The sequence below is a fragment of the Dreissena polymorpha genome, chromosome 9 (assembly GCF_020536995.1).
Source record: "Dreissena polymorpha isolate Duluth1 chromosome 9, UMN_Dpol_1.0, whole genome shotgun sequence".
In the NCBI taxonomy this organism is placed as follows: Eukaryota; Metazoa; Mollusca; class Bivalvia; order Myida; family Dreissenidae; genus Dreissena; species Dreissena polymorpha.
The window spans coordinates 90,769,329-90,788,948 of NC_068363.1; the positions used below are offsets into that span (position 1 = coordinate 90,769,329).

Below are 19,620 nucleotides of genomic sequence, written 5' to 3' on the forward strand. Positions count from 1 at the left end.
TGTACACGCCTCAGTGACCATACAGATTAAGCTTAGATTTATGGGAGTGAAGTTTTTTGCGCGATTGAAACGCTGTAATTTTGACAATAATGTCCCTCGGACGCGATTTATTGGAGCCGGCACCAAGTCGCATTCAATTTGGTTTGCAGAGTCTATGACTTCTGTTAAACTCCGCCATATTAAGATCAACACCGCGATCCTTGGCTATCCCTGATACATAATCGTCAGTATCTTCGTCGCCCCATGCAGTAGTTCCGGACAACTGGTTGCTGTATTGACTGCTGTATTTATCGGCTTTGTCTGCATTGGTCTCGAATGCAACCACAAAAAGAATTAACTGACTTGTGGTTTAAGTCCGACTAGAACACCATGGAGGTAACTAGAAACTGAAGTTCATCCTGTAGAGCACCAGTCACTAACTTTCTGATTTCGTCAGACTCCGCCTGCGTAACTAATGGCGTTACTAATCACTGACAGGCTTTTTATCATTTTTTCATCATTGGTCAAAATATGTTTGTTGATTGAGAGCAGGGTACCTGTCAATTTTGATATTTTTTATCAGTATCATCCACCGGAGATAAAGGAAATCTTTTGCGATCAGGTTTAGCTGATGCATGTCTAGCCGAGGTTGCTGTGCTCAGAGAACGTGGACGGCCTGACAACTTAAGTCAGTTTCAGCAAAGGCTAGTATACTTCCAACTATGTGCTATATGAGGGCATTCAAAACTTGATGCCCTAAAACAATGAATGTAATACATATAAAGAACAGTGTATAAAATATGTACATTCATACAAAACAAAACATAATAGTACATATAAACATACAAGTTATGTACAGAATGCCATAATGGGCGATAGAAAAACGCCGGGCGATAGAAAAACGTCTGTAAGCATACATGGCACTAATGAAATGAGAACACTGGGTGATAAAAACCTAAATTTAAATATGGCGGAGGTAGGGGAGGTGGTGGTTTTGAAGCGTAAGCTTTTGCGATGCAACTCGCACCAAAGCATTAACAGATCACATGACTTTTATCTATACAATGATTGGCTAATGCCTAAACGTGCCTTTAAGGTTACACTGCACTAATGTAGTATGTAAACAAAGGTATTGAGGATAACTTCTACAAAAACAGGAAAAATCATCACAATGACATAAAAAACTTTATGTGTGCATAAACTTGGTTTTATGTATTGTTCATGATATGCAAGTCATATAGATCCGATTGAAACTAGTATGGCATGAAGTAAACAACCAACACCGTATTGAGATTGAAAAAGGGCATTTATTGCAAATGCCATAAAAGTGAGGGCATTCAAAAACTTGATGCCCTAAAAAAATGAATGTAATACATATAAAGAACAGTGTATAAAATATGTACATTCATACAAAACAAAACATAATAGTACATATAAACATACAAGTTATGTACAGAATGCCGAAATGGGCGATAGAAAAACGCCACCAGGGTAAACAATGGTTACCCACTGAAATGGTAACAATGGTTACCCACCGCCCATTGAGAACGGACAATGACTAGCATATAAACTATGAGTAAAAAAGCATTCACCAGTAAATACTTTAAAAATAAACAGTGCCTACTAAAGTAATACACGGGTGACTATTTTTACATATATACATGTAGGAGAGCTGCTGGTCGCAGCTTTAAATGTCATATCTGCTAAAGTACAAAAATCACGAATGCATCCCTTTGAGCTGCTGCCTTACACCGTCAGCTCATATGGTTATACAGTATGAGGGAAGAAATAGGGTGAAATATAGAGCCAAGAGCTGCTGCTTTAAACCGTCAGCTCTGAGCGTGAACTGTAACAAGTAAAGTAGATATTAGGAGTTGGCGCCTTAAACCGTCAACTCATATATGAGCTTGTGAAATGAGGAAAAGAGAACGAGAGCTGCTGCCTTAAACCGTCAGCTCTGAACGTGAACTGTAACAAGTAAAGTAAATATTAGGAGTTGCTGCCTTAAACCGTCAACTCATATCTGAGCTTGTGAAATGAGGAAAGGAGAACGAGAGCTGCTGCCTTAAACCGTCAGCTCCCAGTTTTCAAGAGTTGTTGTGTAAGCTCAGTATAGGACCTATATGGGGAGAGATTGAGGGCGTATGTATTTAAGGTATGCTTGTGATTTCCATCGACCTAGTTGCTGAATTTGGGATGGGGACATGTGGTTGCTATGTGCGTGAGTTGCGCCCCCAATACGAAAAGAGTGAGCTGTAAAAAGTTTTGGATCCAAGTTCGATGCAATTACACATCTGTGTAACAGTGCTCGGAAGAATGTAGTTGAAATTGCCTCGCCGTTAGTGAAACGGAAAAGTGGACCAGGGTATTGTGGGGCTATACGTAAATAACGTAATACCGCCCGGATAGGGCACAACTGTTTGCATGCCTGACGGGATAATGGGATTGTTGCACAGTGGCCTTGTGAATGTTTGTAGGCATTGACCAAGACTGATACTCCTGAAACAATTGAGCCGTTGAATGTAAAGGATAAGTTCTGCCTTTGAATGACATTCATGAAACCCATAGAGGAAGTGGCTAGTTCCCCTAATCTAAACAGCCCATAGAAGGCAAACAAAAACATAGTTCGCATAAGAACTTGGGTGTACTTGTCTGCAACCAAGACACGAAGATTTGACAATAGCAACTGAAGATGGTCTGGTGTGAAAGGATGACGCCTATCAAAGTTTTTGTGGCGACGGATGCTGTGCAGTAATTTTTTGATGACAAATGACTCTGCGGGGTTTGAAAAGCCATTAAGTTTGTGAATGTAGGTAATGGCTGAAATATACGAGGTAATGGTGGATGCCTTTAACTGACGTGCATTACATACTGCTATGAACTGGGCTAGTTGTTCTGTAGTAGTGGGCCATAGCGGTTGTTGAGGATAGTGAGTTGAATGAAAATTGTTGTAATGCTGTAGCGCATTTTGGTAACTTGCCCTAGTGGATGGGGCAAGAGACGAGTTCAAAAGATTGTAAACCATCAAGTTCAGTTGAGCAGTAGAAGATGATCCGGAATTGCAGTTGGAACCTTGTCCATTTGTGGAGCTGAAGCTTGAAATTTCTCGATCTGTGAACGAGAGAGTAGGTCAGGTAATATGTTAAATTTACCAGGAATATGTTCAGCATTGAGTAGAATGTTAAATTTCATGCTTGCCAAAACTAGGCGACGTACTAGGTGCATAATGTGAGGTATTTTGCAGGTCTGGCGGTTAATAATATGTACTACGGCAGCGTTATCTGTGTGTAGAATAATACACTTTTCCTGTAATTCGTGGCCCCAGATCTCAATTGCCAAAACAATTGGGAACAGTTCTTTAAACGTGATATCAAAAGGTAACCAATTTTCTGACCATGTGCCAGAAAACCAATGGTGTTTAAATACTGCCCCAAAACCGATTGAGCCAGATGCATCGGTATGAAGGTGTAGGGTGTCGGAGGTTAACCAACGGCGCTTATGAAGAAGGTTTTTTCCATTAAAATGATCTGCAAAAAGCCGCCATGCATGCAGATCTTTCCTGCTTTCTTCGTTCAAAGTTATGTGGTGGTTAGGATTTGTGACCTTTTTGGTAAGGTCTGTAAGGCGACGTAGAAAACTGCGACCTGGTGTTACCACCTGGCAGCAAAAGTTTAGTAAACCTAGGAGGGATTGTAATTCTTTCAGTGTGACCTTCCTGGACTTGGAGGTTTTCATCAGAAGTTCCCGAAGTTTTAAGAGCTTGTCATGTGGAAGACGTGCTTCCATTGTAAGTGAGTCTAATTCTAAACCCATGAAAGTGATGATAGGTGTGGCATTTTCGGTCTTTTCAGACTTAATGGGAACTCCAATGAGGCTGCAAAAATCAAGAAATTTTTGTAAATTTGTTTGACAAATTTGCGAGTCAGCGGGACCTAGGAAAAGAAAATCATCGAGAATATGTACCATGTGTTTAATACCCAGAAATTTTTCTGATGCGTACTGGAGAGCAGTGCTGAACCGTTCAAAAATAGCGCAAGATGAGGATGCCCCCATAGGGAGACATTTATCGAAATAAATTTTTTCCTGGAATTTGAAACCTAACAGGTGATAATCTGATGGGTGAATGGGGATAAGACGAAAAGCTGAATCAATGTCAGTTTTGCTAAAAAGTGTACCCGGGCCCAGGTTTAAAAGGAGGTCAACTGCCTCATCAAAAGATGAATAAACTACATTGGCAAGGATGGGGTCAATGAAATCATTGATAGAATCACCTTTAGGGTAACTGAGGTGATGAATTAAGCGGTATTGCCCCGGTGATTTTTTGGGAACTAGACCAATGGGGCTTACGTGTAGGTTATCGAATGGTGGAAAATCGAAAGGGCCTTCTATACGACCAGCTGAAAGCTCATTTTGTATTTTTTGAGATACCAGTTGAGGGAAATCAGAACAAGATTTTAAATTTGGTGAAGTGCAAGCTTTACGGGGTCCTAAAAATCCTAATTTGAAACCTGTCATGAAACCATCTACAATATATTGTGACCATGTATATCCTGAAAGAAATGGGATTAACTGGTTGACATTTACTGGTGTGACCAAATTATAATTGTTTGGATGGCTTTGGGCCGGAACTGGAAGGGTTTCTCTTGCCAGAGAGGGACTGGGAGGCCTGTTCCTTGCTGGAGTATGAGCAGTTTAAAGCAGTGTGGGGGCCCCGGCAGAAACCACAGATATGAGGGTGGGGGCAGTTGATGCGTTGACAGTGGGTTGGTTTGTTGAAGTTCCAACATACGTTGTCCACGAAACGTTTTGGACGGTTTGAGGGGAACGATCTGCGTTGAGTGGCAGGTCTTGAGGGACGAAAGGACTGAGGATTGTGAGTATTAGTGTTTAGAGTGCTGGCCATCAGCCAGAATTCAGTGTGAATTCTGTCCCAAGGCAAAGGAACAGAAGCTCGAAACAAACGAAATTGATTGTCGTAATACTGAAAGGCTGGACCTGGACAGCGAGTAGCCAGATCTCGTATGATCTCCATGTATTTTAGGAGTTGTTGCGTTTCCCCAGGGTACTTGTGTGTCCTTACGGAAACGTAGCGAATGAACGCAGACGTCCAAACTTCAATTGAGGTGATTTTTGTACAGCGTGTAGATGGTTGAATGGAAATATGTGCATGTTTGTCCAGTTGCAGAGTGAAGTTAGAAGATTGAGAGGCAGAATTAACTGGAAGGAGAGATGAAAGTTCTACATATTTGCCTTTCCAAATGTCCTTACATAATGACTTTAATTTGTGGAAGTATTGGTGTGCTGATTGGTTCTGCGTAGTGCATACCAGTATCCGGAAGAAGGCCCATCATGTGCGTGCTGAGTATTTCCTGAAGATTTGCTGGTGGGTCGACCTCATCTTCTGAAGAAGAGTCGTCCGAGTAGTTGAATGGTACCTGAAGGGGTTGTTGATGTGGTAGAACAACTGCATTGGGTGGCACGGGTCCAGGTACCTGAGGGGGTTGTTGATGTGGTAGAACAACTTCATTGGGTGGCACGGGTCCAGGATTAAAATCAACACCCTGGATGTGCTGGATTGTGTTGTTCCCAGATCCATTGTGAGCATTGGATGGACCAGTAGATGTCCCCGTTTCTTGTACTGGAATTGCCGTGGATATTGATGGTGGAGGACTGGTGGGTGTGGAGCATGATTTCTTGGCCGTTGTATTATCACAGCAACTGCATATTGTTGTTGTTGCCGATCGTTTTTTAGTTTTCTTTGCAGGCCTCATCTGAAAATCAATTGATAGGTAAGTATAAAATTAGATATTCAAATATATTCTATGTATACTTTTCCAAGTGTTAATTGCTGGATTTGTCGTGTATAAAGCCATATAACCATGTTATTAGTAAACATTCTAAAAGGGGATTTAAATATATTCTATGTATGTACGAGATATGTTGTACAAAAGGACAATTGATTATCCCCAATTAGATAAAATGATAAAATAGACCCAAAAGTGTGAGTTTGATAGTGCCACAAAGATAAATGGTTAAAGGCGGACAAATGATTCATAAGAAATGCATAAGGCTAGTAACTAAATCACGCATAAAGATATGGCATAAGGATGGCAAGTAAATCATGCCTAGATAAAAGAACAACAAACGTGAGGCTGGTTACTACATTGTGAACAAGGGAGATAAATCTGATATTTCAATTCACAAGACTGCTGCCGTTAGTTCCCTTATTTTTGTGTAAAACACACAATAATTATAGAGTAAGCAGCCGACAACTGAATAATGTATTGATAAAATAATACAATGTTAAAAGTGTGAGGTTGGTAACTAAATCACACTAAAATATAAGAAATATTATAAAAAATAGGGCATGCGGCTGGAAACTAAATCATGCCTTTATTTTATAAATAATAATAAGTGTGAGGCTGGCAACTAAATCACGCATAAATATATGGCATGAGGCTGGTAACTAAATCATGCCTTTATTTTATAAATAATAATAAGCGTGAGACTGGCAACTAAATCACGCAATAAATATAAGGCATGAGGCTGGTAACTACATCATGCCGTTATGTTATAAATAAGAAAAAGCGTGAGGCTGGTAACTAAATCACGCATAAATATAAGGCATGAGGCTGGTAACTAAATCATGCCTTTATTTGATAAATAATAATAAGCGTGAGGCTGGTAACTAAATCACGCATAAATATAAGGCATGAGGCTGTAACTTAATCATGCCTTTATGTGATAAATAATAATAAGCGTGAGGCTGGCAACTAAATCACGCATAAATATAGGGCATGAGGCTGGTAACTAAATCATGCCGTTATTTTATAAATAATAATAAGCGTGGTATTGGTAGCTAAATCACGCATAAATAAAATCTAGTGTAGGCGGATTTTAATAAATCACGACTAGATTAAATAATAATTAGCATGAAAATAGAATGACTAGCAAATTGCTAGTGTGCATGTTGTATGATGCTGCCAACGAAGTCATTTATGAGTCTGTTACTCAATCTCACAGAGAGCTAGCTGTAGCTCATCAAACATTGAATAGTAATACATATCTTAGTAATACATATCTAAGGTCTGAGCTCAGCTGCTGAGGATGCGTTTCGTGGCGGCGACCACTGCTGCTCTGATGTTTCTGTACAGCTGGCGTTGTCCCTGGCTGGATAGGTGGCATCCATCTTTTGCGAAGTTTCTTTCTTTGGAGGAAATTGTCCAAAACCCTTTTAAACGCCATAGGCAAGCTCGGCTGTCTAACACCGATCTCAAACGTTCAGAAAGTAGCAAGTTTAGACTGTCCACCCTGTTATTGAACCATATCGTGTCAACTGGGTATTTTGAAGAGACTTGTGGTGTGCAGCGATGTAAACATTGCATTACCACAACATAACGCACATTCAATTCAAATAAAAGTGTTCTCACCAGGTCTTCAATTTTATTTGCCACAGAAAGAATTGAACACGACGAATCATAAATGTCGTTGGTGCCAATAATCAGCACAACAATTTCCGGTTCAAAGTCAGAAATCTCGGTTAAACGATGGTGTAGTGTTTGGACGCGAGCACCGGAGAATCCAGAGTATTGCACTAGAGGGTGTCCTTGCAGATTCAAGTTAAAACGTAGAGTGGAGTCATGTCGGATGAAATCTTTAAGGTGCCTCACAAACGAATGGCCGAACAGCTGTACTTTTAGCGGACTGGGCGCAGCCATGTTTGATGACGCGATGACGTCACTAAATTGTCAGGAAACTGGTTTTCTTTGTCTCCCAGACAACCATGTACACATGAATTATAATCGTAAAATCCACGGTAGAGCCAGGTCGCCGCCGATGAAATGAAACGGATAACTCATAACTAAAGAAGTCTTAGCATGAAAGCATAATGCTTTACCTTGTAATAAAATCCAAAGTAATATAAAAAGTGTTTTGAAGCGTAAGCTTTTGCGATGCAACTCGCACCAAAGCATTAACAGATCACATGACTTTTATCTATACAATGATTGGCTAATGCCTAAGCGTGCCTTTTAGGTTACACTGCACTTATGTAGTATGTAAACAAAGGTATTGAGGATAACTTCTACAAAAACAGGAAAAATCATCACAATGACATAAAAAACTTTATGTGTGCATAAACTTGGTTATCTTCTATTTATAAACTTGACTACCGAAACGTTACGTTATAAAAGCCATCATAATTATTGATAATGTCTTTAAATATTTACCTTTGCATCCAGAAAGTTCTCTAAAAGTATCCGTTTTCGAAACATACTCAGTTCACAAACAACACTCTAACAGTATAGCTTTTTTTCGTTTTGAATAACCCAATCTGTATACTGTAGATCAAAGTGAGAATGCAAACACAGACATACATTGCATTCAGGCGTATACACAAGTACATCCATCGTATTCATACTGAAGTATACTCATAATGTCACGTAAATATATATAAGAACATAATACGTCATATCGTAAAATATACACTTGAGAATACGAATACTTATTAACTATCAAGGCGGTAATGACAATTATTGAGAGTACTAGTTAGATTCGTTTTTGTAATTAGCTTCTTTGATATTTTAATGAACATTACCAGTTTGTCACAAGAAACTAATAACTATAATTTATATGCAGATTGGTTTATAGCAAATATACGGCTTACAGTATTGTTTCTTAAATCGGAAAAGCGTTATCAACATATAAAATGGTATTCATCTTCCAAATCTAAGTCATTACAGCATAAACATTCACGTTCTTTTCGAGGTAGTTATTTGGCGTATCTGCCAGTTTGGATTCTCATCAGATGTTAAGAGGCTCTTAATCTTACATAAAAAAACTCGCATAAATCTAGGAAGTAAATCTAAATATGTTTAATATTCCAGACAGCTTAAAAAAAAAAATTACACATATCTAATGCAGTACTATTATGCATTTTCCCGGAACACTCTTGTTTAAAATTGTCAACAAGTCTACATTTGAACTCGCTAATAAAACTATTAACTTGTATAATGTTAAGATTTTGCAATACATAACTTAATCCAGTATTATTAAACATGTTCTGGACATTTGAGACCAAGTTTGTGTAACCTTTAATAAAATCGCTCGTGGCTTATTTGTACACAATTCGAAATATGTTATACTTATTATTCGGAACTTTAAACCAATATTTTTGCATTTTTATTCACCTGTATATCTAACTTATTCTCCATAAACCGAAGTCTATATCGTCTGACTTAGTGAAACCTCAGACGACTCAAGCATAAGTTAATATAGAAACCACAAAAAATCAATTGACTGGCAAAACATTTTTGGTTTAAGGTCAAAATTACTGCATTTAAACAGTAATGTATTCATGGCCTTGATGGCTCTACCAATCAAATGTGTCTGTGTTAGTTTAAAAGTTCCACTGTTATTCAACACTGTGCGTAATAGGTACAGCGGTCAACAACTTAAATATCATTGCCATTGTTCTTTGTTCTTTTAATCCACCATTGTTTGCAGTGTTAATATTTAATCGCCACGAATTGCAATGTAAGTGTAATTTATCTGAATGTGCTTGAACTTCAGAAGCTTACTTGTCGGAAATAGCCATGTCGTCGGCAAATAATAGTAAAATCAACACAATAGCATCTATATTTAAACTTAGTCAAAGCTATCTTGTGGCAAATAAAGAAAACATAATAAGCCGACATTACCTTCCCTTAACTCAGTCCAACAACATAACTAAAAATAACTAAAATAATCTGAACGAGATGAAAATGAGTTAACACGGGACCATTCATGTCCACAGAATACTACGGAAATGCGGATTGTTCCCTGAGAGCGTAGCCGAACAAAAAATGACAATAAAGTCATGAATGTTCCAATAGCAAGCTTTGATTAGTCTGTTGTTCGTTATTGATTTATATTTATTTATGACGTCTATTATGTAGTACAGCAGTAAAACATATATTATGGTATACTCGATCATCAAGGGACTTGGCCAGCCGTATGTTATTATAACCGTAATTGCTTCATTTTTGTCATGTAACCAATAGCATTTAAATGGACTTCGTTAAACCCGCTTTGTCCAAAAGCTTTGGGCATAGCAGTTGTTGTACGAAATCCCCTGCCGTCAATTTCAGTATACGAATCGCCTTCGTTGTTGTGAAATATGGTTTCTATGAGTGAAACATATGCCTTGTTATATAAAGCAGTGATATAACGCTGTATATCAATAGTTTAGTAAGAAAATAAAATGCTAAGGGTCCTGTGCGCGATTTCACACTTACACATTGCAAATCAGTCTAAATCGCGAAAACCTAGCACGCATTGTAATTAAAAGGTTAGTTCCCTAGACGGTCGTGCAAGAATCAACCAGAATAGAGTTCGATCTGTTAAACCCGTGCGAATATCCGCAGTCTCTTCAAACCGGTTTACATTTAACACGAGTATTCTTTGAATATTTAAGAAATCTCTCTTACTATGCTTCATTGGTATATAGTTCATATATTTAAATTTTCATAAGCATTATTATGTATTTTGCAAAATATTACATTTAATAATGACACCATTTTATTTCGATCATGCATGAAATATCGTCGTTCGTTTACCATACCTGTCATCGTAGCCATAATCGACGCAGAAAAGACGCAGATGTCATTGTCGACGTAGTCTTTATTCCTATCGGCGTCTTCGTTTGTATTTTTGTGCGGACGAAAGTAACATGTAGTTGAAATATATATATATATAAGAATATGCTTATTATCAGTTATTGACATGTTTTGGTCAAACACCACAATAAGAAGCAGTCGCCGGTCTACAAATGTCCTGTATCATTTGTTTGACGAAAGAAAAAAGTGAAACCTTAGTGTGCGTTTGTGTAATATTAAGTTTATGAGGTTCTTCTGCTAAGACTAGGATTGTGTCCTAGCACTCCTTACTTATATGGATACCTAGAATCACGAACGTTGGGACGAATTTTGAAATATAGATGCAAATCTATAAAGCTATTTAGTTTGTACTGAAAGATAGTCCATTGTATTGTGGTCTTATGATGTGTCTGTGAGGGAATTGTATTACTGAAACCGGTTCTATGGTTCATTTAAGATATCAGAACGCTCTCTTTGCATGACTTACATGTGCGGCGATATTGTACATTTCTGACCGAAAAGAAATATTCCGCCCAAAAGAAATTAACTATGCAGATAACAGAAAAATGCCGTAAAACGCCCAGCCTCTCATCTATTCAGCCTCGTTTTCGATATGAACATTGTGTGAGTGAAACAATTCCATTAAGGCACATATTTTAGCCCATAAAATCGACAATTTACGCATTACCAATGCAATTCATAATTACATTAACTTAGTTTACTAGTGCTGCTTTCTTTCTAAGTCGTACGTAAAAACAGTAATAAATCCAATGCGGGGGACAAATACAAAGGTGAAGGTTGCATCATTTCGCGACCTGTAGAATAATGTTTCGGTATAATGTAGGCATGGGGAAGAATATTAGAATCTAAAATTCAAATTTGGATAATTGATTTTAAGGCAAAGAAACTAGAAAAAAAAGTATAAATGCAATGTCATATGTTTAGGTTCAGTGCTGACGACTTCCGTGGATCAGTTATTGTTCCGATTACAGATGCAAGCAATTCACACGATTATGTTTGGCAAATTGGGGGTTATCAGTAGAGAGGTGGTTTCTTTATTGTTTTTATAAGACAGTTTGCACGGGTGTAAATACACCGCGTTTAAGATATTGTTGAACATAAAATCGACACAGTTCGGCGTCTCGCATTTAAAAAAACGCGACTTGCGGCATATTCAACATGCCAATCATTTTTACTTTTTTGTGTGTTATATCCATAGATAACATCAAATTTAAATTATTCATCTCTTATAATATTGATTTTCAATATTTAATATTTATTTAAGATTGAGAGCGTTCATTTCATCAACATTATCATCACCACCACCAACTTCATCACCACCAGAACCACCACCACCACCACAACCGCGACCATCACCGCCCCACCACCGCCACCACCATCACCACCACCACCACCATCACCACTATCATTAGCATACGTAAAAACAAGAACAATGAGAAAGAAAAGGAAAATAATAATAAGAAGAAGAGGACACATTAACTGTGACATGTGTTATCTCAAATTTCCACTGTTTAACAATTTAAATAGTTTTAGCAACCGCTAGATTTATTTTTGCCTAATATAACGCCTCTTGATATAGATTATTATTTTGGTTCAACTCGAAGTTTTTATATAAATGGATGTATTGACGTCATTGAGGTCCCTTATTTAAAAAATATTGAGTGAAGTGTTTATTTCATCATTTTTAAAACGCTAAACCTCAAAAAACATATTCATGTCCGCTAATGATACAGCGTCGTCGCGATTTGTTATTTATTTCTTTTAATGATGTGATAAAGACTCAATCTGTTAACTGCCTGACCGTTTTTTAAGAGATCAGACACTTCCTCGCCTACAAGGCAGTCCATTGTTCCAACACACAACTGTGACGCATGTCACAGCCTATGCCAGAGTGGTTCCTTACAATATGCGCATGCGATTTTTTTCACAATAATTTGCGGCCGAGGAGGCCATCCACTTTAGAAGGAATAGATTAGTGTGTGTGTTTACGATGGATTAACAACAAGCACAGTTTGACACAAATTATTTGACTAAGTAATACTCAATTCACACGTTTGCATATATGCTTACTAATTAATTTTTGTTAATGCAACACTGTTCTGTAAATTGGACTTTACTTGTGATAAATCCCACGTTTTTATTGCCGATAAAAAAAGAATAACATGTTACTGCCTTACATTTTCGTAATATATCAGCGAGGCTTAGAATAAAATAAGTAAGAGATTTTGAAAAGCCATTTTCAAATGTTCACGACCACTATTGATGCATAATTTGTCCATATACAATTATTTAATAAGATTCTTTTCATTTCGTGATTTCGGTTTATCCGGTTTTATACGAAATAAATTGCAACAATTCATTGATTGTAAGTTAAACGCTGATTGTAGTGACGTTTCCAACCAAATGGATGTTTTGGGAAACAGATTTATAACACATAACAAATGCTTTTTCAGATCATGGAAACGTTATATCAAAGGGAGAAAACTGCACTTGAACATATATTATGATTCACCTCCCAAAGACAGCAGCGCTACTTGATTTTCGTTTGCCATTTTACCAAAACAAGAACGTTAAATGGGAGCAAACATTTCGTTTCAATTTTCACATATTGAATTAGGTGATGTTAAAATTGAAACGAAAGGTTACTGGGGAAATATGTTTCGGGTTCTGTATTTAAGTTCCACAAAAAAACGATGTGAAGTTTACAATTTTGTTTATTTGTAATAGTTTTTTTGTTTCGGTTATTATGAAATATAAACTTATGATTTGTTGTTTGAGTTGCCAGTCGGACGTGAACGCATGTGTTTAAAGCATAAATATCAAGAGAATGTTGTCAAAAGTTGATTTTAAAGCATAAAAACAAACATTCTTTTATAAGTCATTTGACGCATTATATATGAAACTTAAAGATATATGACAATTCATATCAGTATATATCCTTAAACATTATCAGAAGAAAATGTTCACGTTACCTTATACTGGTATTTTCTTAAAAAAAAAATAATAAAAAATACAGCACTAAAGTTGGTCATCGTATTTAAGCGATGGCTGAAACCGGTTTGGGGCTTTTTAAACACATTTTATATACCTTTTACATACTGTTCATACACATTTCTCAGATATAATCATAAAGCGCTCATAAAGCAAATATTAAACACAAGCATTGTAATTGAAACTTAAGAGAAATAAAAGACTTAACCCATTTAATAAATCAAATGGCTTAATATTTACAACCTTCTGTTTGGAGGTACCATCAAGCACACGCATCATATAATTTACAACCCCTAATGTTAACATAAAATTAGAATTCAGCATCATACAAATTCTAAATCGAGCAAAACACTTGATATCATGGCTTGGGCATACATGAAAAAGTTCCAACATAAAAAGCAGTAGAAGGCAGTTAAGCTTGTACGTAATTGCATGAAGTTTCAATAAACGTGTCTGCATGTATCTGAATTAAGAACATTTTGTTTTGTTATTTATTTGGTATGCGAACATTAATAATGGATGTGTGCTAGAATCAAAACTGCATTAAATCCAATACATACACCTTTTTTGCATATTTTCGTTTTCCTGAAAGATTCCCTGCTTTATGAATAAATATCCCAAAATGTTCATCTTGTTGTAACTGCAGTTACTGTATATAATGCTGAAAATATATTAAATTGTGTATGACAGGTTATGCGTTATACTTGCTCACATGTTATCACGTGTATATTACCGATCTCGTTTAAATAACAACGTTACAAACTTTATTTGAGTCAAGTAAACATTTATTCTTAAAACGATGGTAACATAAAACGTATATGAACTCATGCGGCGTTTTCAATCCGTTTTTTCAGCTTCATATTACGTAGGTTATGCCTATGTAAAATTTAGTTTAATTAGCAATTCGCAATCATTTTCTAATTATTTTTTGGTGAGCTTACAACATTTACCAATTATTTGGTGAGTTTACATAAATCGCACGTTCACCCCAATGAAAAAGACACAGACCGTAAAATATAAAGTTAAGAATAATCACTGCTTATACTTTTTTGTTTATTGTATTATTTATTGTTTCATGTAACCTAACTATTATTGACAGAAAGCTGAGCTTCTAATATAACTTTGATAATGAAAGCTGAAGTGTACCATGTTGAATTTAAGTAGTCACTACCTGGTGTGAGTAAGCAGAACAGCTATTGGAGATTTATATTTACAAACATTTTATAAGAGCCAAAACACAATTATTACTTCTTAATAATCTTGTTATGGTGTTTTTTTCAGTTTCAGATTTAGTGCATATATGTCAATTTACATAGACAATATATGTTTTGTTTTTGCTTTTCGCTCGCCTGTGATTTTCAACAAATTGAATAAAAATTAATTCATTTTTATTTCGCTCGCTCGCTCCATTTTTTTTTTTTTTGGGGGGGGGGGCTTAAATCCATAGAACAGTTCTTCAATTTGTCGTGGCCTTGGATAGAATATGTAAACACATAAAATGTAATAGCTCGCACCCGAGTTTTAATGGGTATTGCAACGGAACAATAACCCTCCGTAAAAAGTCGCAAAACCGATACATATACCATATCCGTATAAATGATACATGCTCGCAAGTACTGACGGGTTATTAAAAATGATAACAATACGGTAAGATGACTTAAGTCACAACTGATGGTCAGTATTTTTTGAAAACACAAAAACCACTACACGTGACACAAATATAGGAAACAGTATTTTGCATTAACTTCTTTCTTTCTCTCCCTCGATCATTACACTCACTCACCCACTCGCCCTCTCCCCCACTCCATCACTCCTTAATGAAATACATCGACAAAAGAAGAGTTTGTTTGTAACATACACACAGAGGGTATGGAGTTTAATAAGTATCTTGAAATGATGATGACAGGTATATAACCTTGTTTGAATGATGAACAGCTTGGGAAAAGTAAAGCTTATAAGGAACTGGTTCATATTAGTGCATTGTTTTCTTTTGTACAACCATAGTATTTTACACTGTTTTTTTTTAATACACACGTAGTCGTTCAATGTTTGTATACCTATGTTTACACTTCTCTAATTAACAAGATATTGACAAAGGCGTTGGCTGTGGCATTAATATTGAATGCATATTTGAACCTGCTTCTTTATTTAAAATGTAAAATATCTGTTTGTTCAGATAAGGTATACTATCAGTTTAATTCGCATGCGATGTTCCGTAAGAATATTACTATAATTGCTGTTGTGTTGTTGTTGTTGTTGTTGTTGTTGTTTTCAAAGGGAAAATGAAAAAAAAGGTTTGAAGACCAAACTGATTAAGTATGTTAGTTAATCCGAACAATGTAATGCAGAACATAGCGATTGAGTGAGGCAAGTCATGAAGCAACTACGCGATCTCATTATAATTCCACATTTTATCAGAAAAAATAAATGTAGATATTTTTTATGGAAACAACAACTTAATTAAAGTAATGAATTTATTCCCAGTATATTAAATACATTTCGTTATGGAATTGTTTATGAGTTATACGAGAAACCAATCCTTACCTCCATTCAAAGTTACTCATGCATTTATTTTAATACTAGCAATGCAGTGGCATTCAGTATTAAGTATATCATGCTATAAAGCATTTCAGGTCTTTAGCTTTAATGTGGTGTAAACAAATGTTTACAACCGAAACAGGCCAAAGACAGTAACTGATTGTTATCAAGCCTGATAGAATCTTCCCTGCATAATTTATAAACACAAAACCTAACCGGTTATAAATTGTTTAAAGCAGAATTGAAAACCATCTTGTCAAAATTCTGACGTCTTTGCAAATTCGATCGTTTGCAAAGAACATTTATAGGCATTGTTACTGCTTCAAAGATGATGACAAAATAAGCCATTTCGTTATTAAAGGCAAATAAGGGCCTTGGATGCAACTTACTTAAATTAGTAAAACAATTTTTCCGGACCGTATGTTAATGGAAAATAATTGGGATGACTTCAATTGACGAGAGGAAAAGATGCATAGCCGTCCGTTCAAGCCAAAGGAAAATACAACTTCAATACAAGACGGCCACGATTATTTGAAACGGATCTGAACTAATCTGACCTGGTAACTATCCCAATGTCGGTTTACAAATTATTAAAGCTGGTGGTCACAAAAACTCACACAGAATAGGTATTGCTAAGATGATCGACACGAAGGCATTGTTAAAGGAAGTGATAAGAACGATCTCTAAAGAAGGCTAAAATAGATATATGATGTAACCTTTTTAGTAAACTAACTTAATAAACAAAACATGCTTAGAAGACTTTAAAACGGCTCCTTTACTTTGTGTTTGTACTTTTGTATTTTCATATATTAAATATGCTGAACAATTCAAATATGATACATAGACTGAAGTTGCTAATTCTGCTTGATATTGTATCCTATTTAGTACACTGTGTTAAATAGGTTAACCCATTTATGCCTAGCGTCTAGAAAAAAGACCTTGGCAAACAGCATAGAAATAAATATACTTGACATCCCTAATTTTGGAAATAAATTGATCCAATTTAGAAGGATGGGATAGTCCACTAAGCATAAATGGGTTAAATAAACTGAACATGCTGCTTAAGGCTAAAAAAGATGAGTGTTTATCTTATATAAAACACTTTTCTAAATTCGTAGACGTTTGCACTTGTAGTATAACATCAGTTCTGCATTATGATATAATAAGTCTGTCGAAAACCTTGTTTTGTTTCCATAATTTAATGTAAGGGAATATAATTGTTATAAACATAACTTGAGCGAGGTAAATTTTATCATAACGGACACGTATCATGTCAAATTGATAATTACTTTATAATTTACATTGAATACACAACACTTTATAATATGTAACACACGATTTGATTGCGATCTTAAACCTACACATAACCAGCGTGAAAAAACGTCCACTACAGCAAAACGTTTTAACAAACTTTACGAAGTTACTTCATGAGCTGTACTGGCCTATTATTTCAATACAACTAGATTGTTCGCACAATCACATCAAGTGGCTTACATAAAATAATTATTTACAAAAAGTATATAAGGCAATACTAACAAAACTATATTGAATTGCTAAACATGCCATATAATTATATTAACATCTTTTGAAAATCCAACAACAAAGCAACAAACAATGGAAAATGCCATGGTGAACAACGAAAAAACATTTCTGTTCTATTTCGAGTAATCAGGTAATTATTATCACAATACATAAAAACAATATACAAAGTGAACTGGCATAACAAGATGTTTTCTATTCCTTAAACTACTTTAACCCATTTATGCCCAGCGTCTAGAAAAATGCCTTGGCAAACTGCGTAGACCCAGATGAGACGCCGCTTGATGCGGCGTCTCATCAGGGTCTGCGCTGTTTGCTTAAAGGGATTTCTGTAAGAAATATTCTAAATATAGAAATAAAAACATCCCTAGTTTGGAATTAAATTGATCCAATTTAGAAGGATGGGAGAGTACACTAGGCATAAATGGGTTAAACTACTTTTAATTTCAGACTACAAAATGTCTGCGCAAAAGATACCAAAGGTTGTTAAGAGAACAGAACGGAAGAACCATGATTTTAGTCATTTTTTATTTCAATTGCAGTAAACCAGCAATGAGTTGGATTGTATAGCCCGAAATATGGTTCAACGATTATTCGCAAATAAATCAACGACTCAGTGAAAAGAAATCATACATATTGTTATAATTGTGCAAACGAGACGAATTAATATTATAAGCATATATAATGAAGACAACAACATTTGAACAGCAGCAAAGTTATTGGTTGCGCTGGCAATGTGTTTTCAGTACATGTATTAGCATTTCAGTATTGTCCGTATGCTAAAAATTGCCACCATCAAAATTGCTGGCTTTTTTAAAAGGTTTCGCGACATGGTTACCCGCCTTATACTTTGATAAGGAACTCTGCAGCGCTTTTACTATTTATTGTCTCCGCACATCTGTGCGCTCTAAAACCAGAACACGGCATTACGGCCAGATGTGCACACTTTATGTGAACACTTACTTTTTTTCATAACAAAAACGTACTAAAATCATGTTCACCACTTATGAACGTGAACTATTGATATTCGTAGCTCATGTAAACTATTTAATAGTAAGTTCAGTAACTGACAATGTTCATTATTTAACTATCATATATAATGCTTTTATCGACAAAACATATTACTGCTAGTAAAACCCCCGTAATATATGCAATTTATTTAAATTATGACGAAAGCTTGTTTACTTTATTGCAGATATCCCTCCTCTTTAAGAGAATTTATTTATTCATTTGCTTCAAACAAAATGTTATTAACCCTATAAAATTGATTTCATTTTTACCGAATGAAATATTTTGATAGAAATATTTTTCATATACCATTACTTAAAATACGACATATACATATGTTTAAGACATTGTTTTTGAGTAAATGTTACAAAATAGTCATGTTCCTCAAATGAAAGTTGAACCTAGTATGATGATGTAGTTTTTTTGTATCATGATATTATATTGTTCAGACTGTAAGACCATAAACATTTCTTTGTTATTATTGGTGGCCATGGCAGTCGTATACGTATATAATGCTACTGTTCTATTATTAATTTGTTCTTTTGTTTATTTTCAGAAAGTTATTTTAGGGCAATCACTCTAATCCTAATGACATTTTCATTGAACTCTACCTCATAAACTGCCACCGTATTTTACATTTTTGCCATTCCCCTCTCCAACATTCGTTGCATGATTTCAATTTCACCCATAGTGCTTCGGGCAATATACATCAAACGATTTGTTTGATTATGAGCACACATAATCATATGCCGATTTAATTAATGTGGTTTGGATGGTCGTCATTAATATTATGAATTGAACAGTATCTACACTTATATCACCACTACAAACACAAAGATTTAACTCGTTCTGAACGTGTTTTTTTATCAAAACCTTCCGGTGTCATGTATCACGCCAAGCAATCAGCTCT

The 19,620-nt window shown here is 35.8% G+C and overlaps 1 protein-coding gene across 1 annotated transcript; it reads right to left on the reverse strand.

Annotated features, from left to right (window-relative positions):
• Positions 1-133: 133 nt before the first annotated feature.
• Positions 134-7,960, reverse strand: LOC127846255 (uncharacterized). The gene is made up of 4 exons (XM_052377424.1): positions 7,877-7,960; positions 5,306-5,750; positions 2,960-3,090; positions 134-310 (listed from the first exon to the last, which is right to left on the reverse strand). Exons 2-4 carry the CDS (start codon positions 5,748-5,750, stop codon positions 134-136), a joined length of 753 nt encoding a protein of 250 aa, XP_052233384.1. The 5' UTR covers positions 7,877-7,960.
• Between the last annotated feature and the right edge of the window lie 11,660 nt (positions 7,961-19,620).

Coding starts and splice junctions, on each gene's coding strand:
- LOC127846255 (XM_052377424.1), bottom strand. CDS start 5,750: ATGAGGCCTGCAAAGAAAACTAAAAAACGATCGGCAACAACAACAATA. Junction 3,091..5,305: donor GGGCCTTCTTCCGGATACTG/GTATGCACTACG, acceptor TCTCGTTCACAG/ATCGAGAAATTTCAAGCTTC. Junction 311..2,959: donor CTCTTGCCCCATCCACTAGG/GCAAGTTACCAA, acceptor GTTGCATTCGAG/ACCAATGCAGACAAAGCCGA.